The following is a 24,989-nucleotide window of genomic DNA, read 5'->3' on the forward strand; positions in this document are numbered from 1 at the left end:
AAATGTAAAAATATGCTTCAAATATAAAAAATTATATAAATTAGCTTGGGATTACAAATGCAGCTGAGAAACTGAGAAACATGAGCTCTGATTAGTGGCACACAACTGGAGGGCATTATGTCTGCAAGTGCTGTACCGCCTCTGCTTTTAGTCAACTAATAGATCTGATCGGGACCAGTGTAAGACTTTTCTAATATCTTCAGTTTTTTATAACATAAAGAGACTTTGAAAACTTGCTGGATTTCTAACCCTCGAGGACTGGAGTTGTGCATTTAAAGGACAAAAGTGCCTGGGTACTCAACAACAAAGTGGGTGGTATGGTGAGTGTTGATGGAATGTATAGGGATTTTGTTCATCTAAAATAAGTACTTTAAATAGTTTCTTGCTTCTGAGTTAAATAGAAAGTACAAAACACTGAGGTTGTACTTTTTTTCTGTACTTTTGTAGACACTTGAATGCCTGTTGCCATGAGATGGAAAATATCTAGTATTGAACTGTTTCTTTTGGCCTCGAATACCTTTGAGTTCAAAACTGAATACACAGTTGGATTAGGGACTATAGAGTTCATATACAAAAAATGATGGGTCTGCAGAACACTGCCCTTTAACTGTGTGCAAGTTTATTTCCGATACATTACCCGTGAGAAGACAGTTGTGGGATTAATACAGATTTAAAGGTGGCTGTTTACAACATTGAAACAGATCCTAGATCATGCAGGGGCAACTCCAGAGAAGATTAAAGTGGTCTTTAAACTATTTTTTATATGTATCAGTACACCCTGAATGGGACACCAGTCCATCTCAGGGCAGACACACAGACACAGATACATACACTCAAACCTAGGGCCAATTTTCCCAAATGCTAATTTATCTACCAGTATGTTTATTGACTGAGGGAAGAAACTGGAGCACCCAGAAGAAACGTACGCAAACACAAGGAGAACATACAAACTCCATACAGATGGCACCCCAGAGCAAGAGTTGAATCCAGGGCTGCTAGGCAACAATGCTAATAATGCATCATCATGCTGTCCTTCTTAATTGTCATATAGCATATTTCTAATTCTTACAGTATGTCTGCTTTTTTTTTGTTTTTTTTTTTGTTTTTCTGATCCACGTACAAGCTTCCTATTAATTGCACTTGTATGGCACTTTTTGACCCAAAAGTTCCAAAAGTACTTTAATCACAGTAGGGGACCTGCTGTGTCCTCCACTGGTGTACTATAGCATTCACCTGGGTGGCTGTCCACCCTTTATACACCAGTTGCCTCACTCCACAACAGCATATTTAGAGTAAAATGATAAATTACTTCAATTCTATTACTTTAAATAAATTGAGGATGAATTGTAGGTTTGGCCAGAATGTTAAAGCCCAGTGTAGCCATTTTGTCAGAGTTTTTTACCCTCCTTAAGTAGAACAGTACCGTGGAATCTTTGATTACCACATTGTCAGGACCTCAGCTTCACATCTCATCAAAAGGACAGCACCTCATACAATAGTCTCCCTCGTTTTTGGTTTACAAATTCAGCTTCATTTCATTCAGCTGTTATTTTTTAAAAGTCTCACATCGCATCAGTGGCCAATGAGGTGGTAATACTGCTATCTTGATAAACATGTCTACCGCCCAGGAGAATTCAGTCTTTTACTGGGAGTTCTGCTCGAACCAAATCTGTAGCACGATGATAAAGAGAGGATCAAGGCTTTCATGAGCCGACTGATTGTCATATAGAACCCTTTCTGAGCAGTTGTAGGAAGTCCTTGTTTGTTTCTTGCGACAGAGTTTGTTTCTTTAACAGATCACCTACTGTACTTGCCATAATGGACCTGACAGGTGTTTTTTTTTCAGATCTCCACTGCTCCATTGCTGATGTCAAACCTTTTTACCCCACATTTACTTTATTATGCTAAAACAACAACTAGCTACAATTACTAGATACTGTACAGAGCCTTTACATAAAATATAATTTACAGTATATCTTGAGATATGTTTGTGTAATATACTGTACCATTAACCTCTGATGATATTTGGAAAATACTGGATATTTCTGGATCGCCTTCCTAAATCCTCTATGTGTTCTATAAACATCCATATCTACTGCTTAACAGATATTTAATGCACTTCTAAAATAAACAGTTTATTGTAGGATTAATGAAGCACACAGGTGTTAGCAACTGCTTGTGTTTCCATTTTCCAAAGGATCTGCTTGATTTTGGTGAGCTTTGCAGAAAGACTAATATTTGAAATTCATTTACAAAGCCAGTAAAGTGAGTAATGAGAAATAGAAATATTTGTAGTTAGTTAAATGTTAAGCTTTGATCTTTCCTGGTGAAAAGGGTTGTGTAGTTTTTCTCCGACAAGCAACAGAGAAAGTGTTTTTAAATCTTTGTTTATCCAGTTCATCAGTCACATGAACAGGGTTTCATAAGGATCCGTAAGTAAAACACTGCTAACAAAACAGAAGCATGTTTTGTCTTTTACTCTAGATGTTGATTTATTACTTAAAAATGGACAAAATAAACACATCTACTGATTAAAATTGTAAGGATTTATAAAATCAGTCCAGTTCCTGCACTGTAAGAACGACACTTTTCATTTTGATATTTCTAAGAATTGTAATAAAAATCACTAACCCCATGGATTAAGTAATGAATGATATGATTCCCAATAGGTGATGCAGTATACAAAGAAAATGTTACTTTTTGCGTAGTTTTCAAGAAAGATATTTCTATGTACTGTGCATGTACTGTATACTGTTTGATATTTTCAGTTATTTTAACACAGTACTTGTATGGTCAGTGCAGCTTTAGTCCTGCTGAGAACGACCGTGTCGCTCTCATGCTCTTAACATAAACAGCACCTCTCCCTCAATAGTGGTGAACTCCATAACATTTAAATGCAGGGTGAAAGAAGTCAGAACTGTCTATCTTTAAGGGGGTGATGTCACATTTTGTTTCTAGTACACTGAACCCGTTACCTATGCCCCAGATAAAACTATTTGAATAAGAATATATACCATAGAAGATGGAGAACTAATACATTTCAAATTTTTAAATCAAATAGTATCTACTGTATCTGTATGTCAAGTTTTCTAGATGCATTTTAAAGCATTGTTTGATTGCATAGACAAGCTAGTACTGAGAAAAGTCCACTTTATTGTTAACAGTCATCAGTGCACTGGGAGTACAATTTGCTCTAAATCAGAAAGCTTGCAAACTTGTCCGTTAAGTGTAAGCAATGATGTAATAATTTCCTACAGCATGTTGATTTATTCTGTAAAAAGATTGTACAATGTAGTTTTCTAAACATATCACACCCTTTATAATTTTTATTAAGTAACTAATTTGTCATCTTATTCTCAAATTCACACTGAAGAGTTTTAAAACAGAAGAGGGGGCTTTTGCTGAAGGATGCTTTTCATTTTTTATTACAGTATAAGTAATGCTGAGTAATATCCCCTTGAAGCTGCACTTGCTGCAAAAGACATTGATTTAATATTTTCAGCATTATTGGAATTCAATGGATGTGCTCTGTCACCCAGTTAATTAAAAGAAATAAAATATCTCTTATCACCTTGAGAAACAGTGATGTCGCAAACTTTCCTTGATTTCCATTTTTTGGATCCTTTTCCATGGGGGAGGGGGGTGTCTTTTATTAGATTTGATAGGAATCGGCAGTAGGAAGAAAAACGTCTTATCCTGGGATGAAGATTTAATTTTCAACCAGTGACACCAGTTTCATAAACAGAAATGCACAGCTACTCTTGCCTATAAAGGTGGGAGGCTGTGTTACGTTGCCTTGAACAAAAAGAACTGTACTATACTTTAATATATTATAATATAGTATATATTAATATACTATAATATACTTTTAAAGGTTAACATTTCCTGCTTCCCTTCTGCCATTATTCATTCTGTAATACTTCCTAATAATGACAAAAGAACCAGTATTTCAAGATGGGCATTCTAATATTAGCAAATCCATTCAATATTGCTAACCTACAGTACATTTGCACATGTAACAACATACTAATCATTCGTAAATTGTGATTTTTAAAATACATTAATGTGTCTTTGACTTTAACTTGTAATTCATTGACTCCAGTCACAAGATTACATCTGTAAAAATGTACATTGATGTGACACCCTAGCTTTGCCTTCTCCTTGAAACTAAGGAAAAGTATGGGAAGGATGATACTGCAGGTACCATTTCAGTGGTGATCCGGGGGAAACATAGGGAAGACCAAACGCCAGCCAGGAACATGGGAGGAGATATCAGTGTCCATGATGCAAAATATACATCTGGACATGGGATTTTTTTTCCCATGAGATAGTTTCATGTGCAATTGCTGCTTGTTGGCAAATGAAGAAGACAGGTTAATTTAATGTAATGGAAATTAATTATATCCAGGTTGATTTGTCTTTCTTAAAATATTTAAAAAATTGCCATTCTGGCTTGGAACCATACGATAAATCTTCAGTATGCCTACTGTACAAATCCCAAAACAGTCAGTCAGTGCCTAGGCATGCTGTAAAATCTGAAAGCCAAAATATTACAAACTAACCTGAGTTTTTTAAAGTGGATTTATACAAAATTTACATCACTGGAACAGGCAAAATAAATATAAGCTAATGATTTTCCTCTTATTGACCCTGAAACACTGGTAAAAATGTGGTTTCACTATGTTGGTCACACAACGTCTTCTAGAACTTTGCTTGTCAGCTAACCCTGCTAATGTGAAACATTAAAATGATTTGAATAATTCACAAGGGAAAACAACATCCATGGTTTGAATGTTTGGAATACTTGGTAAGAAACGTTTTGCTTAACCCGCTTGGTTAACGGGTAGCATCCTGGCCACAGGACAATGAGGCTCGAACCCCATTCATACTGAAAGAACCAAGGGGTAGCCGCAAGGAGGAGAATGGATGTTTGAGATGAATGCGAAGAGAGGCATTTGAGTTCAGTTTAGGTAGCTAGTTTGGTGGTCATCATGAGGTGCTGGAGCATATAGTAAGTTACAGCTGTGTGGGATTGACTTGTCATTGTTATCCCTTATGAAATAACTTCCATTTAATAGGTTTCTTTCCCTGTGAGGGTTGTTAAAATTTGAATACTAGTTTATTGTATTATATTCACAGAAGATGCTTTTACAGAACCTTTTTAATGGTTGCCTGCCAGTGAAGCCGTATGGAATATACAATAGAAAGGTACTTATAAACTAGTTACAGCTCGTTGTTATTCAAGCAGGAAAATTCTGACTGGGCTAAAGACAGGGATGAGTGGGATTCAAAGGTCACATTTCAGAGGTGTTGAAAAGGAAGAGAAGGCTTTAAGTGTTGACAGTGTTTGTGAATTTTTCTGTCAAAAGCAATAAGTACTCTCCTTTGTTCTGAGATATAAAGTGTCTTTTCATAAATGTGATCTGAGGAAGGAGTCTTCTTCCTCTTGGTTTGTCATGACTGGTTAAGTGGAACGTAACTTATTAATAATGCCTGAGAGACGCTTTTCTCCTGGAAATACAGTGGTCAGATCACAATGAGCTGCTTCATGCTGTGTGACCAGATATGATTATTTTATAGTTCACCAGACAAAATATACTGTGTATATACAGTATAAAAATTGGTCCCTGTCAGATTCCTTGTTGTTATACTGAGGTTGACGAAAAACACACCATTACTCATTTGCTGCGTTTCTAATTTCTTTCAGTGCATTTAGAGAACTCATCCAATGACAAATTTCTAAATTGTCTGACATAAACATTAAACACTTTGCATTTCAAACAACATTTTGTTTGTTCAGTTTTACCAAGAAAATTAACTACTGTATATTTAAATCTAACATGCATGTGCAGAATATTACTGAAACATACGTAAACTTACATGATTTAAAAGGGAACTGCAACACTATTTTTATATTTTGGGATTAGAAAGAATCAGCCTTGAGGGCCTTTCAAACCACAATAAAAGTAAAATGTACACAGTAATGTGTAAAACCTCCAATTTACATCACAAAAAAGACATTTCCAAGTATGCGCAGAACCATATTGTGCGATTCAGAATGAGGCAACAAAACATCCGTTGAGGTGAAGCGGCCCTATTACATAGTAAGGAAGCAGACTTGTGAATACAACTCTATTAATCCAATATAAATATTGCTCTCAGGTTCGAGAAGGTTTTGCCAACAAACAATACTTACTGTACTTGTTTACTCTGCATTCAGATCACATTGGAACATTTCTGAGGTAAAATGACTGCTGCACAACCTGTACTTATTTGCTCGTACATTACAGTACATTAGTTATTACAGTCACTAGTGAGCAGGAAGGGGCGTATCACATCATGGGAACTCTCACTCTCGCCTGAAGTGAGACCAGGGGTTTGGACCAACAACTTACTTTCACAAGAATTTTCACAAAGTTCTCGATTTTGTGCTTAATTTGGAAATTGTAAAATTTTTCTCTTCTGTCGATGAATTCATTTTGTTACTGAGATTTACAACAATAACCTGGCTGAGTTATTGGGGCTGTGGTTCTCTTTTAACATTGTGTGCTCTGGTGTACTTTTCACATTTTGGTGCTCTTTGATCCTTTGTTATAAAATTGTTGGCTGTACCATGGAAAATGTATCACTCATTCTGGTCCAAGATGTCATATTCTGTAAATTTGGTGGTTGCTGTGAATCCCCGTCTTACAGCATTAATATTGGAAGAACACTAATACAACAATGGTAACAATTCTACACTTACTGTAACTGCACCAATACAACAAAAGTAGCACATCTACAATAACACAAGTATTGCTACTGCTAGTATTACTACTGCTATTACTACTCGCACTCTAATAGTAGTACTGGTACTACTCATAATAATATGATGATGATAGGAAGTGTTCCTCTGTGAAAGTGAAAATAAAGAGATCTAGAGGCTTCACTTCTAAACATGGGGTAGAGCCCTTGCTTCTGGATTGCCTATATACTATTTTATAGTGTGTTTGCTTTTTGTGGTTTGGTCATAAGTGTGGAAGTGACAGTTTGTACTGGGAGGAAATAAAGGGTTCAAACAGTGTGCTCCGTAACTCTAGAATGGCACTTGTTTACTGACCACAACTGCTGTGTAATTTGCATTGTGATCTATATACTGTATAAGTCTAACCACATACTGTTGTGGTTCTAATTCTTCCTCTTATCATTATTGCTCATGGTTAAATGATTTGTTTCGCTTCACTTTGTTGCTTATTTTCTGTCTTCCACTAAGTGAGGACCAATTAATTTTGGAAGACAAAGATATTTTTAATCTGGTTTATATTTAATTAGATATTAGGTATATTTGTTCATACATTTATTTTCCACTACAAAAATGTGTGACAGAAAAGAAAACTCAATGTTCCGTTTTGATTGACTATTTGATTCTAACGATTGGATGTTTTCATTCTTTTATACCATTTTACCAGTGTTATATTGTTTTCTTAGTTTATTGCATTGGCTTTGAAAAGGAAAGTTTGCATATTTGGCCACCTTCCGTGATAGGGTGAATATCTTTTATATATATATGATTTTGTTTACATTTCTCTTCTCTCTTTGATCAAACGCAGTGGCAAGCAATCTTAAAATTGTCATCTTAAAAACTGGTGACATCTCCTGGTTCAATTCACATTATAGAGGGTGTTTGCAATTCAAATATCTTGTGTGAATGTTAATATTTTCACATATTTCCAGTCAGCTTGCAAAGTCCATGAATAACTGGCATTGCCACCTATCAAATGAAAATGCCTATTGTACACATGGTGTCACAAGAGCCACAATCTATTAATCAACAGAGAAAGTCAAAGCAGCTTAGCACACTGATCAGGATTTCCAGACATGTCCACATTTGATATTCTCCTATCTTAAAAAGCCAATGTTTTGGAGATCTAATTATAAACATGTCATTCAGCATTTATTTGAAGGGGACAATCATGTTGAAGGGCCCATAATGTACATGACAAGTGAGAAAACTGGATGGCAGTATACATTGATTGCAGACATCCAGATTACAGGAATTAAAGACAATGCTTAATAGCACAAAGAACGAGCTGCTTTGTCTGGGCTACTGCACGCTGTTTGTGGTTTTCATTTAATGTGGATTGTATTAACATAACACAGGGAGTCAGAATCTGCATTTTACATTATGAAGTGATATGTTCACTTCCAGTACAGGCAAAATTCAACACTGACAAATTATTATACAGTAAAGATAAGGAAGCCATTCAGAGCTCTAAGCCCAGAAGGAATGGCAGGAACAATTCATTAATCTAATCAGGTATTGATCAATTTACGAAGCCACGGCCTTATGAGTTCTGTGTGGATCATTTACTCATTTTTGGCCAGCTACAGTATCGTGGTTACCATAATTTCTCAATAATTGTGAACAGAAGACATAGGTTCACAATTATTTATGTCTGCACATTGAGTGTTTATACCCTGTATATTTAAATACAGAGGGTTCTCAATTTCCTCAAGGGTTGCATACCTTAAACAATTTTTTCCTATTTAAAATAATGGTAAATACTATAGTTGTGTTCCGCTTGCGTAAGTTTGACCCTACTTACACCCTATAGACGCGAATGATGGGACGTGCCATACACTAAATACCTTCAATACATCAACTTGGAGCATGTATAAAATAAAAACACAGTTTACACAGACATGTATACATACAAAATACCTAAAATATTAGTAAGCATCAGTTATGTTTACTGTAAAGGGAATTTAAGAGAGAGAGAGTGAGAGAAAATGTGAGAGAGAGAAAAATTCTCAACAACAGCCTCAATGTGTACCATCAAGGTTATCACAGATCTTAAATTTCGTATTCACATTTACAGATTTGTACTTCAGGACCTGTTTACAATGACCCACGTGCCTGGTTGGAGCAAAATGCTTTTATCTACAGAACATTAAGGACAGAGATTATTTACATGCCTTTTATATTGCTTGGTGCTAATCGTACTTAGCGCTACACCAATAGTTAATTACTGAAGCAGCACTGAAAGAGAAGGGGGAGAAAGGGACAAAGAATGCAAAAAAAGTTCCATGGGTTGCTGTACATGCTCTGTTTGTTGACATATCTCTAGCGTCTTTAGCCTAAATGCCACCAAACAAAAACCTCTCTTGCTCTGAAGGCTGTCAACTTGAGCAGTGCATTATCTTGCAACTGAGAAATGTGTGCTGGCTGCCTCACTAATAACCAAAGGATAAGATTTAGTAGCAATTTTGAGTGGTATAAGATTTATCTCTAGATTTATGTTTCTTCCCATCATCACATATTTAAGGATTACACTTGAAACATTGGATATCTATATTCCTACATACTGTTAGAACATATGGAGTACATGTTCACAAATCATCAACATAGATGTAGGTTTACATACTATTTTTTTAGATATTTCTGTTGCTTCAACAGTAACAGAACAATAGCCGGATGACAAGCCTCAGCCCTACATTGTTACATATTTTGATCTATGGTTATTTAAGGATCAGTTTGCATTTACCCATTAAAATGGCAGTTGCATAACTTGTTAAACTAATTTGTTTTTCACAGAAAACTTTACTTTTTTTCAAGAAATAAATGTCTTGTTTGGGTTGACCCAGGTGAGAATTCAACTTCTGCTTTTTTTGCTTAAATAGCATACGTATTCGTGGAAAAAAAAAAACACATTCACAATTTTTTTTTATTCCAGAAGTACAGACATAGCATAATTAACACTAATGTCTACATCATTATGAGAAAAAAAAAACGTACTCATATCAAAGCATTTCACATTAATAAAAGCGGACACTCAAAACACTAGCAAGAACAAGAACTTACAATCTGAAGGTTTGGTATTTCTGTTGAAAAGCGTATCTCTAATGTTTTATTAGCAAATTTCTTTGACACTTTTGGGGTACCCTGGAGAAAAATGTAATCTACTTTTCCCAGGAAGGGAAAGAAATATTGTTCTTGTTAAAAGTAAACTCTGTGTCGCTATGGAGGCATGAACACTACAAAAAATATTTGCTGTCTAAAAATGTAATATAAACCCGAACTAATAAGGTAATATGATTGCAAAGGGATCACATTTTTGAAAATTGTAGAAAAATAGCCAACTACAATTACTGGAAAATTGTCAAGATCAAATTATTGAACATTTAATTTTATTGAGCATATTATGCCACAAGTGGTTAATTTCTGAAAGTAAGGCATAAGGAGTGCACCTGTGAATTGTAGAACTGTCAAATTATGTATTTTTATTTTAGTTGGATCAGTATTCAACATTTTCCCCAGTTTGTGCTATTGGGAATGAATTAATGGTAAAAAATGAATCAACCAAGAAGATAACTAATCCTAAGCGTGCTTGCAAGAAAATGGCACATTCTGTAAAACTTGAATTAATTTTCCTGTAAGTCGTTAAATGATATCTAAATTCTGCAGTAAATGTTTTTTGTTTCCAGTGCTCAATAAAAGGCAGACCTTGAGGTGTATTTACAGTATACAGTATGTCACACTATGTAATGAATAATAAAACAGATTTGTTAAATGTTTTCAAGTTGTAAATTAAGACACAGGGCAGAGTAGGACATGAGAATTCTATCGAGTAATGAAAAGGCTAATTGCCACAGTTCAAAGGAGACGTTAATATTTTAGTGTGGACCAATGCGATTACACACAGGAATAATACAGTCATGGCTGGCATGGCAGATACTGTACAGTAACATCGTTGCCTCCCAGTTCTTGGTTTGATTCACAACTGAGGTGTCTTCTGTGTGGATATAGATGGCTTTCTAATAATGCTCTGGTGAAGAATGAAAAAATAAAGAATACCATACCGTATTCTTTTTCTTGACACAATGGTAAGACTAAATATTGTTTTGTTTTTTCAGAAAGCAGCTTCTTGGGGTGAAATGTTAAATAATGATCTACAAGGGCAGAAAAGGGATTGTTTTTGGGTAATGCATGAAATTTCATGATAGATTCCAACAATCTTTCATTTTCCAGTTTACTGTATGTGTCCAATAGTATCTTACAGTTTTTTTCTCTTATCTGCTTTATATATTGATTCATATTGGACACATAATATTTTTTACAAAAATACTTGTATAATATTATAATATTTAATGTTTTTGTATTAAATAACATACTGTAATGTTTTTTACTTTTTGATAAAGGAATATATAAATACATTTAAAAAACTGAAGATACTTTCCTGATTTTGAAGATACTTTCCTGATTTTGACAGCATGTCTTTCAAAGGGCTTTGTTTAATTACAGATCTCATTGTCCTTAATATAAAGAAAAAAGAATAAATGAACTTTTACAAATAAGTGAAATTCAAAGATACTAATCTGCATAACTAGATAACAGTACAGCACATGACCTGACATTTTGAAAAAGGCACTACTTTTAATTAAACTCAATAAATAACTGTTATAAATAGGAGTTTAATATATTTTCTGCTAATGACAAATAGACAAATTGAGATTCTATAGAATACTAATGAAAAATCTATAGATACACAGTAGTGTGCATACTAACCCTAAACTTAATGTAATGTCATCACTTTTGATGCAACTTTATTTTAAGGAATCTTGGAGTCACTCCTAATCCTCTCCTGTTTTTTGAGGCCCATGTGATTTTAATTAATTTGAAAATCTGATTAATACGTCTTTTTTCTATGGGCTCCCTTACACTCTTCTCAGTAGGTTTCAATATGTCCAAAACTCTGAAGCTAGACTTCTAATCCACACTAGGCCTTGGGAGCATATTTCACCTGGACGTAAGTTTCAGCATTGGTCACGTATTCAATATGAAATCTTGTTACTGACTTTTAAGACTTTAAAAATCTGGCTCCATTATACTACATTTCTGAACTCAGTCATGTTTACACTCCCTCTCATAGGCTTCAGTCAGTTGCTTGCTATACCTAGGACTAAATCTTGGACGTTCAGAGACTGTGCTTTTTCTCTTTCTACAATCTACAGTATGTGTATGGCTAGACTGTATATTCTCGTTTAATTTCTCTTTTCACTTTTTATTGAACATTTTTGTTTTTCTATGTAAAATATACTTGGATTTGGAAAGGTGATTTATAAATTATCATTATTATTATTATTATTATTATTATTATTATTATTTAGATGATGATGATGATGATGATACAGCAAAGTATCTTGGCTAAGTCATGTTTTATCCTGACAAGGATTTTTTCTCATTCCAGGAGATGCAAATTAATGTGTTCATATCCGCCTTCAATGCAGTACTTGTCTTTAAATAGCAGCTTGCATTACAGAATATACATATTAGACAACAGGCTGAAAATAAAGTTACAGACATCACATCGTCAAACTCCTACACATTTTGCTCTACAGTACAGCTGGCATGGAGTAGCGATATATTTCCTGCTTTTGTAAATAGGCTCTAAAGCCCATATCAACTGAGAAACATATATAGTACAGTACAGACAGGCTTCATATGTACAAAAAAATGAGTGGCAGGATGCTATTGATTTCTTTCAGGATTGGAAACTGTAATAAATGCCTGATTACCTCAGACTGCGATGAGCATCATTCTTTTTTGTGATAAATATTTTCATTTTTGTTTGTGGAAGCCTGAAATTGATTTTGTAAGTAGGTGACCTTGAGCGTGGGAGGGGTAAGTATTAAGTATTAAGAGATCAATCAGTGTTTGCTGAAAAAACACATTTCCAGTCAGCATTTTGCAAATACTGTATAATGATTCTAAGTAGTGATCGGTATTTGCCTATTCTAGCAGCCTAACGCAATGTAAATTAACAATCTTAAAAACTATATTGAGTAAGAGTGCCTGAAGGTTTGTTTTGTTTTGATGGTAGACTGCATGAATGCATATTATGTCATTTTTGTCATTTTAAAAACAAAGCAAAATGTTAATTAACATTCTCCACTATTGGAAATGGATGTGAGCTCCTTTACAAGAGGCAATGTTGGTGGGCCTGTCTCAGTTGCATCGCTGAAGGCAACAGCAGACCTGGATAATGCGTCATTTAAGACAGTCCCAGTGGTTTACAGGATCTGGCTGACAAATACAATTGTGATCATGCACCTGTGATTGCTGTTCAGGACCCTGAGCATCAGGAAAAGAAATATGTTTCACATCTTGTGAGAAGGAATAGTTGAATCTGGAGAAGATCTTTGCTGTTTGTTACAATGGAAGGAAAATATTTTATCTGTCTCCAGGATGATCATGCACTGAGGGCCGCAGGAAATAGGCGTTCAAAGAGAAAACCACCTCTGTCCTGAGTTTCCCTACAGCGGTGCTGCAATTGGATGATTGAACACTGGAAGTGTGTGACATAAATAATCATGACTCATGATTTGTAGGACTGATAGAGGGTACAGAGGGTGAGCCCATGAATTACTAGGCCCCAGATACACCATGTCCTCCATTTAGATTGCTGGGGTGAGGGAGCAGTGGGCAGCTCTACTCCCTGTCCTTTCATTTTAGGTTGGTACAATTCATGTGGTGGCAATGATATCTAGTGTAAGTATCATCATGACCAGCTGCACTTGTTTGTGGTGTCTGTCCATGCGGTGATTGCTTATTCAAGGATGATAATACCACTGCACAGAGACAGAATTCAGAAAGATTGGTTCTTAGAGTGTGAAATAGACCACAGTCTCCTTCCCTGGTCAGCAAAGTCTTCAGATCTCAACTTCACTGCAAACATGAAATGTTCTGGAATCATGAAATGCAGTTCACCAAGCTGTGTCAACTGCTTTTGACTATAGTACCCAAGTACCATAGACATCTTTGAATGTGTCTTACTGAACAGTGGGTATAAAACAAGTGAAAAGTTCACTATTTTGTATGGCCACCATTATCATGAATGACTGCGAGTCATTTACTGTACATCCCATAAAGGCTATCACATTGATGTGGAATTCCTGTGGAATATTCTTCTCAATGTTGACCAGATCTGTTCACAGAAAAGAAATCTCTCACCTTAGTCTTCCTACTGACATTTATAAATACGAATAATTTCAGTATGGGCTTGGTTATTTTTCTTACCCTGGACAAAGATGAAGGTTATGACTCAACCGCCTTTGTTTAAGATTCTACAGTGTGTATTTATAATCCCAACAATGATGACAAAACAATGATGACTTCAAGGTGTGAAGCTTCGAAAGTGCATTAGTTTTGATAAGTTTGTTCTGGAATATGATCGATGACCACAGCTCAGTTGCTACATGTAATCAGACACAGGCACTCATAATGTACTGGCCTGAAATGAGTGTAATTCTCTGATTTGATTTATTTTGTGCTAAATAAGATAAAAGAAAGTTCACATGCTCTCCTTCACTGAGTTAAGAACAATTCCAAAGAAATCTTGGATTTGTCTTCTTCTTCTTCTTCTTTTTCACAACCTTAGTCCCAGACTGTCCTGGGGTCAGCTGCTTTGGTTGCTCTTCTCCACTTGTCTCTGTCGAGCACATCTTCCTAACTCAATCAAATCTCGGATTTGTGTTAACAAGAAATTTTTAAAGACTATCTGAAGCAGTATTTTTAATGTACGCAAGCCGAGTTAGAAAAATAATATCATGTATCACATGATGGAGAAGTTATGATTTGAAATCGGGACACTTTTTCCATACAGTTTAGCAGTCAGAGAAGCAAAAAAATTTCTAAGTTATGTTCTGCACATTATTCTGTAAATTATTTTCAGAATACCAAAAACTCAGCTTTTATTGCAGAAATTCAAAAAGATCAATACAGGAGTTTGATTTGTGTTTAGTATATTTGTAAAAAAATATTAGTAGTCTTTTATTCAAATGTATGTATATTTCCATTATTTTTAAATTTGGGTCAATTTATCTTTACCTTCAGATTTAGAATACATTTAGCTACTCGATGGGATAAAATATCATTTTCTCCCAAGCCAGAAGAGCTGTCAAGTCTTGGATTTCTTTCTTGATTACATAAATAATCAGCGTCTTAAATGTGCTTAGAGCTTCGATATCTGGACCTCTTCAATAACAAATACAACAACGTAAAAATTACCTGCAGAGATTCATTAATCAATTGAGCAACTGATGAAATAGTAAAGCACTTATAAATCACAGGCTGGGGTCTACCATTTTGTGCTTTGTAATTTTAAGCAAAGGCTGATTAATAATATGTTGTATTATGCTTTTATTTTTTGTTTGTTCACAGTTCAGGAAAAACAATGCAGAGAAAATACTGACCCGTGATAAAAGATGTTTTTTTATTTGTTGCTTAGAGACAGAAGCCAACAGAGAAATCATTTCGTATAAGTCACCAAATACTTTATGGTGAAGACAAAACCAGGCTGAACTTTTGCAACTATATTTTTGGTTGGGATGTGATCAGTATTTTCCCTAGGCAAGAAATCCAAATTGGAACAGAACTATATTTATTTGTGTATATTATTAATTTTCTATTTCATGTCAATTTCATGTAAATTGCCAAATTGTCCCAAGATAAATATGTTTAGTCTCCTGCCCTCAGCCCCAATTTGTATTTTCAATAATGTTTCCTGTGCTCGTGTACAGGTAGTTAAATGTTCCCTTTATTAGAGATGGGGTGGATGAGTTCAGGGCTAAAAGCTAATATGGATAGAAAAATTCTTGATACGGTTACTCTTTTTGGTGTAATGTAGTTGACAACATATGACAAACTGCGTTTTTTTCCGTTTCTACAAAGAGGAATAGGTCGGTGCCCCAGGTGTCCTCCGACACTATTCCACCCCCTGCTTTTAATTTTATTGGATATTGCACAGTCTTTGTGAGGCTGTAAGACTCATATTGTCCATGCTTCATATTGCAGTTTAAATTACTAGAGGCAATAAGACAGTGTGAAAAAATCATTTGAACAGATTGAATGCTGAAATGTTGATATCAGAAATTAAATTAATGCAAGTGAGACCGAAACAATATCTAATTAAAATCATTTGAAAAATGACTTCAAAATTGGTTTTGACATCAGCATTTACGCAGCCTGTCATGAATATTACTGTATGCTGGACCCATTTTTATTACAAAAAAAGTGGTGATAGCAAAGAACGATGCTTATTGGATCTTTTTAACACTCCCCTGGCTTTTTTTCTATTTATTCCTACCATTTGCTTTGACATTACTTTGTACTTCTTCCTCAAAAAACAAATCTACAGTACATTATCTGCAAGGGGATATAGTTTTATACAGTACATTTTCAAGTGATACCAGGAAAACAAATCATGTTGTGATATATTTTCATTTTCTCAGGATCGTTAGCAGCATGATCAAGTAATCTGATTACACCTGCACAATTTGTCAGAAGAAACTGGATTGCACTTGGAGGTGTTTTACTGTTTTCTAAAGATTCTTTTTTGATAAATTCATTAAAATAATAAGGTTGTTAACTTCCGTCAGTAAAACCTTTCAAAATGATGATCTTTCTTCAGGTTTAAAAAAGGATATTTTGCATTTGAGACTTCAGGGTGTTTATTTCTCAAATTGAGCTTTATTGCATTGCATTATCACTAGTCAGTAATCACTTAAAAAATAAAGTACATTATAAGAAGTACAATAGTGATATCAAATGTTCATTTAAAAAAGGTTTAAATATTATTTCAGAAGAACAGAAATACAAGAAAATGACAAAAAACATTAAAATAATGTAGATGTCGTAAAAGATGTAGGGAATGGGAACAACAGTAAAAATTGCAGACAAATGAAGCAAAATACCTTTTCTAAGGACCCTTTTTAAGAATTTCAGTTTGGAAAAATTGGCCGAACAATTCTGTATTTTATATAATTTAACGTCCTCTGTGAATTGTCAATGATAAGACTGATTGAAGGCTCATATATATATGTATATGAAAAATGTATATGAAAGGAATTAGAGATGCTGTGAATTATTTAAAATTCCAAAGTACTGAGCTGTAGACTGATGTGCAGAATTCAGACAGAGTGCTTTGAACCTGAGTAAGTATTCATTTGAGAGTGAATTGTTGTCTTGGGCATGACATTTAGTTGAAATCAAGTTCAAATGTATCAAGAGTTCAAATTTATCAAGAGAGTCCAGAGATACAGTATGGTTCACAGAGGTTTGAAGCCATACACCAGTAGGAAATTGTGTGTGGGTGCATGCAGGCAGGATCTCTAGTCTTAAGTTTCACTGTATGGTTCTCAAAGCTCTCCTCATTAAGACAAAACACTGCTTCTGACCTTTTAATTGACTTGCTTGCTTCCAACAGGGCCTAATTACGGCCTTTGTCGTTTCCTTGCAAAGCCACGGCGAGTTTTGTTGCGACGAAATGTGATTTAAAGGTTGAAATGCAAAGGAATGGCAAGAACATGCATTAATGCGTACCAGTTTGAAACTGCACTTTTACTCAAAATTCAGTGATTTCATTCAAATTGCCGGATGTGATGCCCACTTCTTCATACTGCTTTCCGACCTGGCACTTTAGAAAGTTTCTAAAGTGACAGAAGTAAAATAGCAGTGAAAGCCTTGTTTTTTCATGTACTGTATGAAATTGTGAGCAGTTTTCACTTTGCGTACTGTATGATTTTACAATACATTTATTTATTTTTCACTCGTGTAATCTGGCTTTTTTTTCTATTTGATTTGAGGCCCAGCTGCTTAGGCAGTACAGCCCAGATAAAGAGAGAGACTCCTGAGTCTATGAAGACGTCATTTAAATCCCACTCTGACTCTTTGGTGGTGGCTTCAGGGGTCACTGGTGGAGGGGGTGCTCTTAACCTTCACAATGAATCTCTCCTAACCTTCTCTGCTACAGCTGGTGCTGTCTGCACCTACAGATTATTCACCGTCAACCCAGATAAATACTGTTTAGAAGCTGTGCTATTTTTTTTTCTGTGCGTAGGAGGATACATAGTCATGGACAAATGTTTGCACGTTGTGTACAAGAAATGAGAGGTTTTAAAATTTTTTGGCAAGTGATGAACTGAGTCTCTAAAGAAAGAAGAAAGGAAGCGAACTAAGATACAGGAAAATAAAAACTGCAGTAAGATGAAAACTCATCATTTGTCAGTCACAATACACAATATGGGGTGGGGGAATGCTGCTTACAAAATCCTCTTTACTCTTAGCGTGTGTCAAATTGTAATTTAGATGTAACTGAGTTCCTGAGAATAAGGTAACACATTATTTTCACCTGGAGTTTTATTTGTATGAAACCTCATTTGTCTAAATACTCATCTGGTTCAGTAGCTTATTATCAGCAAGCAGATAGTAGGGACAACAAACTGTCCAAGTGTTGATTACAATATGCACTCATGTTTGCAACAAGAAAGCAATACTTTGCTCCTAAAGCTTTAAAAATATACAATAAGTAACACTGGACATTTATTATAATAATGTACTTTTTTTTGCAGTTTTTATTTACATTTTCTTTGCTTAATTGGTTATTAACTATTCATGGGTAATTAAAAGTGCTTGTACAGTATGCTTTTTTTAATTTAAATGGAGATTTGGAATTTCCTCTGGATTTTGGGATGACAGAAAAGGTGGTACAGAATTTGCAAAAAAAAGATTTGAGTGGTTTTCTGTATTTCTTAGTTTGAGAAAAAAATAAAGGTTTCATATTAGATAATGTAAATAAATAACACTAAAAAATTTACCTTTTGTGCAGTATTCACAAATTATAATGCATCAATTTTATCGAAAAAACATTTAATTTTCCAGCAGTATAGCGTGTTGACCTTTAATTTTTAAGTCACAAGAGAAACATTTTTGTTTGCGGTATTAGCATACGAGTGAATCCCTCACTTTGACTTAAAACAGAATTTACTGTATCTGTTTCAAATACTTTAACTTTATAAAATCCGGTGACTGAAAGATATACAGTACATTAATATACAGTAGTTTTGCATGATGTTGCATTCTATCTGAATTTGTATTTCAACATACGAATGTTATAATGGATAATATAAAGAAAAAAAGTCATTTGAAATTTGTTATAAATTCTCTTTTTTCTGCAATAGTTAGCATTGTATGAGGATTCCATGTATTTAAACATCATATATCTATTATACACTATAAGCATGTGTGCACAGTGAATGCATTATCTCTGTGAGAATAATGGATATCTGTTTTCCATTTCGACTTATCCCAGTGCTTGGTCAGTTTGGATAATCAGTTGCCTTGGAGCCTCATCATATTACAGTACATCGTAGGGGGATTCTTAGATGCTTTCTGACAAAACCATTAAGACATTCCTATTGTTATTTTGATCACAGAAGAGACAGCCATGGATCCTTTTAGGTTAAAATAACCCAGATGAAGAGCTGCAACCACATTATTCCTCCGAACCTACGTGCTTAATTATATGGAATACTGCATAAATTGTCAAGTGCAAAGAATTATTCTGATAAATTAAAATACTAATTAAATAGGCTATTGCAGATTTTTGAGTACATTATAGGGTTCAGCTCTTTCAGGTAATTTGCATATCCTTCATCTGGGGAATATGTTTTAAGGGATGTGTTTTTTTTAACCACTTTGACGCATTCACATGGAAACAAAAAAAAATGATTTTATGCATTCTTTAAAAAAATCCGTTGTGCCTTTGCATCGACTAAACCATGAATACTTACATTATTTCATTTTATAATTAAAATGTTTTTCTCCAAATACCAGATGATATGTATGTATGCAGAAAAAAGTGTAATGTAATTTCAATATTTGGGAAATCAAACCTCTTTTTTATTGTACTGTGAGAATCAATGAACTGATTATACAGTATATTAAATGTTATTATTAGATATTTTTCAGAAATTTCTGATAAGGAACAGCTGCCGAAATGTTCATACTGTAGCTGTTCAGACATCACTTTTGTGTTTGTTTTTCTTACTCTGCTTGCAAATGGAGGAATGATATTTTCATGTTCTTACATTCATTCATTCATCTTATGTGACAAATTGGCTGTTTTATTAACATGCAGTATGTCTCTGTGTGAGTTTTACAGCAAATTGAATGCCCTTTTCTTAATGTGTGTGTATAAGAGAAGTGCACTTTATAACCTGTACTTCTTAAACATAGTAATTGATTTCAGATCTGTTTAGCAATAATAGCAATTTGAAATTTCAAGTTTATTTTTGCTGGTATGGTGACCATGTGGCTTCAGTTTATATGTGAGGGCTGATCCAAATGCTCATTAAATTATGACAGCCACTGTTTGCCTTGTTTCATGTGGCACAATACTCACAGTACAGTATGTCATTTAGTTTTCACAAATCTGCCTTTTATTTGTAAAATCGAAAGAAAAAGATATAATATATTGTATATATCTATATTTAAATATACTGTATTTGAACATACAGAAAAATGTCAGTTTGTTTTTTTAAGATTTTTTTGCTGGTTGATTATAATATTCTTATGATTTTATGGTACAGTATACTGTATCTCGCAATATCTGAATCATAAAAAAATATTTTCTTAGTGAAAATGTAAAGATCGATGGAAGTAATTAGCATAACTCTGGCTGCTGTCCCTTAAAACTGAATTCCAATGATCTTCTGAAATATGAATTACTTTAAAGTAGTGCATTATTCCTCACTGCTCTCATTGTTTGTATCGTTTGTGTTTTACAGTCAAACAGAAAATCAGTCTGGAAAAGGAGGCAGGAGTGAAAATTCTTCAAGCTGGACATGGTGATGTAAGTTAAGAAAAACATTTCCTGGTTTCAAGAGTCTCTAGCTTAACCTTAAAATTAAAAGAGGTGTTTTTTAGAACAGCAGAATTATTTTTTTTCCCAGTAAAATGATTGTTTTTTAATGACACGCTTATTTTAAAAATAATAATATGCTTTTAATTGAACCTCTCAAAGCATTTTCAACTAAAACAAACCCCAAAAGCAGTGTAACAGTCTCCTTGTATGACTTTGGCAAGCAGCTTCTTGAAGTTTATTGAAAAGGGTGAGACAGGGCTTGTAGAGATTCCTCAAAGCAGAAGGAGACATGTTGCAGGATTGTTTTGCTGGGAAATGGGTCTATATGCTTGCTAAAATTGAGATGATTGCAATAGCCACGGACTGTGCCCCTCTATTACTTTCAGAAATTTTCAGGAGAATGTTAGTCATTACAAAGATAAAAGTCCTCTGTTAAGGTGATAAACTAGCTAAGAAAATTTAAGAGCAAGGCAGCATTACTCTGTCAAAAGTGGAGAAAGATGAAATAGCTCCCTAACCTTGAATTAACAAAGTAATGATGTTTGTGTCCCTGAATCACGCATTTACCTTACAGATAAAGGAGAAATCGCTGAGGTATTAAGGTTGGATGATGCCTTTAATTTTTTTACTTTGTTTTGGGAAATTTTGAAAGCATTTTAGAGACCATTTTGGATTGGTTCATAAATATTAACTGGATGACTCAGCTTTTTCTTTAAACTGGATTCGCTTTGTGGTGGTTAATTTAACAATAAAACAGACATTATTTGCATTACAGATCTCAGTCTCCTCAGGTGCTGGGAGAGACATTTTACATTGTGTTTTTTCATTACTGCATATTACAGTTTCACCACTTACTGCAATCTGTTCATTGGAAACATTATGAAACGTTTAACAGGTGGTACATAAGATGGGATTTTGTCTAAGGTTTACCAAGTGACATTCTGGAGGTTTTTATTTTTAGTTGTGACTGGTCTTTAAAATTAATTTTATTGTTTTTTCTCACCTGTGGATTGAATCTGTTAGGGCTAGGTAAATATAAAATAAACTAAAATGAAAACTGTTTTTAAAAGAAAATGTGGTTTACCCTTTCTTTCTTTAGTATGTATCACAGGATTAAATGAGACGTTTAACAATCCTAGATCTAATCATTTATATTAAATGCAGTGAGGCAGGGAAAAATCAAAAGTAAAGCCCGCATAGATAATTCTTGATGGTTTTCAGATTGACCATATTCTTTCGATCTCCTATGATTACAAATGAGTGATCATTTCTGATTTAATTAGTTCAGAGCTGTCACTGGAAAGTATTTAAGATTTTACAATCAATGTCCATAATTCCAGTGTAGTATTCCAGTATATGCTATTGAGATTATGTACCGTACAATGTGTGATATTATTAACAGATGTCTTGACTGAAAGTGCAATATTCAAGAATCTTACTCCACAATTGATGTGGTATATAAATTACCCCAGGTGGAGTAGTATAATGGGAATTTATCAATAATTATATTCTAAAAAAGAATGCAAAATACAGCATTATATATTATATCTTATATTTAACTACCTGAATTGGATAATCAGGTATTGAAAGCAATGATGATGATATTACATATGAGTATATTATTATAAAAGCAGAAAAGCAAACATATTTGAACTGAACAAAAAGTTGCTAGAGATATATGATTTCTCATAGTAAGAAGAATGATTCACCTGCAAAGGTGATTACAGTTTATACATTGTAACCAAAAACATAATGCAGGTGTTAAGTAAACAAGTTGGACATTGAGGGGCACCAGACTGTAGCCATATATGTCCAATCAGGAGCAGCCTTGATTTCTCTAGATGTCTGTTGCTTCACGGGGAAGTGAAGAGAAAGAGCAACTAAAGCAGCAGAAGAAGTGTAGAGCGGATAAAAGGGAATCAAGGGGTTTGAGATAGGAGGAGGTAGAGTTAATAATAATAATAATAATAATTGCTTACACTTATATAGCGCTTTTCTGGACACTCCACTCAAAGCACTTTACAGGTAATGAGGACTCCCCTCTACCACTGCCAATGTGAATGCATGGGAATGCAATGGGAATGCATTTCCCTTGGATGATGTGACGGCAGCCATAGTGCGCCAGAATGCTCCCCACACATCAGCTATCAGTGGGGAGGAGAGCAGAGTAATGAAGCCAGTTTAAGATGGGGATTATTATGAGGCCATGATTGGTAAGGGCCAATGGGAAATTTGGCCAGGACGCCGGGGTTACACCCCTACTCTTTTTGAGAAATACCCTGGGATTTTTAATGACCACAGAGAGTCAGGACCTCGGTTTTATGTCTCATCCGAAGGACGGCGCCTGTTTACAGTATAGTCTCCCCGTCACTATACTGGGGCATTAGAACCCACACGGACCGCAGAGTGAGCGCCCCCTGCTGGCCCCACTCACACCTCTTCCAGCAGCAACCTTAGTTATTCCCAGGAGGACTCCCACCCAGGTACTGACCAGGCTCACAACTGCTTAGCTTCAGTGGGTTGCCAGTTCTGAGTTGCAGAGTGATATGGCTGCTGGAAACAAGCTGTTTGAGATAGGAGTGGGTCTAGTTGAGGTGAAACAAGGGCTTTGAGATAGGAGTTGGCCTAGTTGAGGGGAGACGAGCTGTTTGAGATAGGAGTGGGTAGAGTTGTGGTGAAACAAGCTGTTTTAAATAGGAGGGGTTAGAGTTGAGGGGCAACAAGCTAATGGAGATAACAGGCTGTAGAGTTATGGGGAAGCAAGCTTTTTGAGAGAGGAGGAAGTACAGTTGTGGAGAAACAAGCTGTTTAAGACAAAAGACAAAAGCATGAAAAGAAAGAGAATAAAAATTGTAGAGAATGAGGGCAACACCATCCCTCTAATCTGGAGGGATCAATATAAGCAACAGAAACACAACAAGTAAAACAGCAAGAGGTATTTATACTATAGACAGAGGATGTAGAAAAGGATAGAAGTACTCGTGGTTTATTCCCCATTTTCTCATATCATTTATCATATACAATATTAAAAAATAATAGTAAGAAGATTACTTTTTTTGCAAAAGTCTTAACCAGGTTTGATTTCTTTGCTGTATCCAACATGTGATAAAGGTACATGTGAAAGGAATCTCAAGTTTTACATCTGTCCTCTATAAACGAGTTATATTCCTCAGTGAATCTGATTGCTTTAGCTGCAGGACTCAAATCTTTTAGTCAGTTTTAACTACCCCTCATTCAACAACTCCTTCCAGTCTTTGGCCACAAAATGTTTTGTATAGTACATTTCCCTGTGCATCCTAAGGTAATGTCCTAATCTATATTGTGCATAGTCAAGACTCAAACCAACCAAGTTTTCAAGTTCAGGTTTTTCCTACTCTTGTGTGGCAAAATACTTTATATTAAAGGATTAGAGGCTTAAAGAATTGTTTGAAAAGCCCATTCAAAATGCTTTTCAGTTAGTCAAGCTCATTTTTTTTCATTTTGATAGCCATTCAAAAACAAAACAAAGGCCAGTGTCTCATTGCATTGATCCCAGCTAACCAAATAAAAAAAAATCTATCTCAGGTTGATAATGTAATCTTGTTTTTTTTTTCTTTTTTGGGCACAATTATTCACAACAGCAAAGAAAATTAGGTTTCCGTGCTATTTTTCCCTAAATAGACTGTTGAGCCTCTTCTCTGTTATTGATTCAATAGTCAGTCTGGCTGAAAGACCACATGCCAAATACAGACTGTCAATCAAATTGGCAGTCTTAGAGAGAAACAAGCTCTGCACCAACTGCCAAGATGTGACTGTGAAAGTCTGCAAATAGAAAATGTGCACATTTTCTCCAATTATGACTAATGTAAATGATTAATTAAGCAATATGGTACACGAGGAATATTGTTAAACATTTTTATCATTTTGCATCTAAGATAACCATGTTTGTCTAAATATAACACATATTGTCTAATATTAACACACTTAAGATACTTAACATACTTTTAAATATATGATTTCACAAAGTAATGAAAAAGAGCCTTAAAATATCCATTTAAGAATAAGCTACATTCTTATATGTCACTGTGAAGAAATTTTGAAATGTCTCCTTTTAAAAAGGCGTAACGGCTTAGCTATTATGGCAGTAAATTCTGGATGTACTGTAACTGCCCAATCAAATATCGAATTAGTCTCTATTAGCAATTTTAGTGCTGACGGGAAGAGAATTACAAACAAGTTGAATTTCTCTGAAATTTTGTACAGAAATACAAATATCCAGATTTTTAGCAAAATAATTTCTTGAAGAGAAAAAGTAAGGAAGAACTACTG

The 24,989-nt window shown here is 34.8% G+C and overlaps 1 protein-coding gene across 1 annotated transcript in view; it reads left to right on the forward strand.

Annotated features, from left to right (window-relative positions):
- ptprn2 (protein tyrosine phosphatase receptor type N2) overlaps nucleotides 1–24,989 on the forward strand; it is a 321,077-nt gene that overhangs the window by 167,354 nt on the left and 128,734 nt on the right. Inside the window, exon 12 of the mRNA XM_088919449.1 lies at nucleotides 20,605–20,669. Within this exon, the coding sequence (XP_088775575.1) occupies nucleotides 20,605–20,669 (65 nt within the window). The remainder of the gene's footprint in view (nucleotides 1–20,604; nucleotides 20,670–24,989) is intronic.

Source organism: Atractosteus spatula, chromosome 6, assembly GCF_055471065.1.
Source record: "Atractosteus spatula isolate fAtrSpa1 chromosome 6, fAtrSpa1.hap1, whole genome shotgun sequence".
Lineage (NCBI taxonomy): Eukaryota > Metazoa > Chordata > Actinopteri > Semionotiformes > Lepisosteidae > Atractosteus > Atractosteus spatula.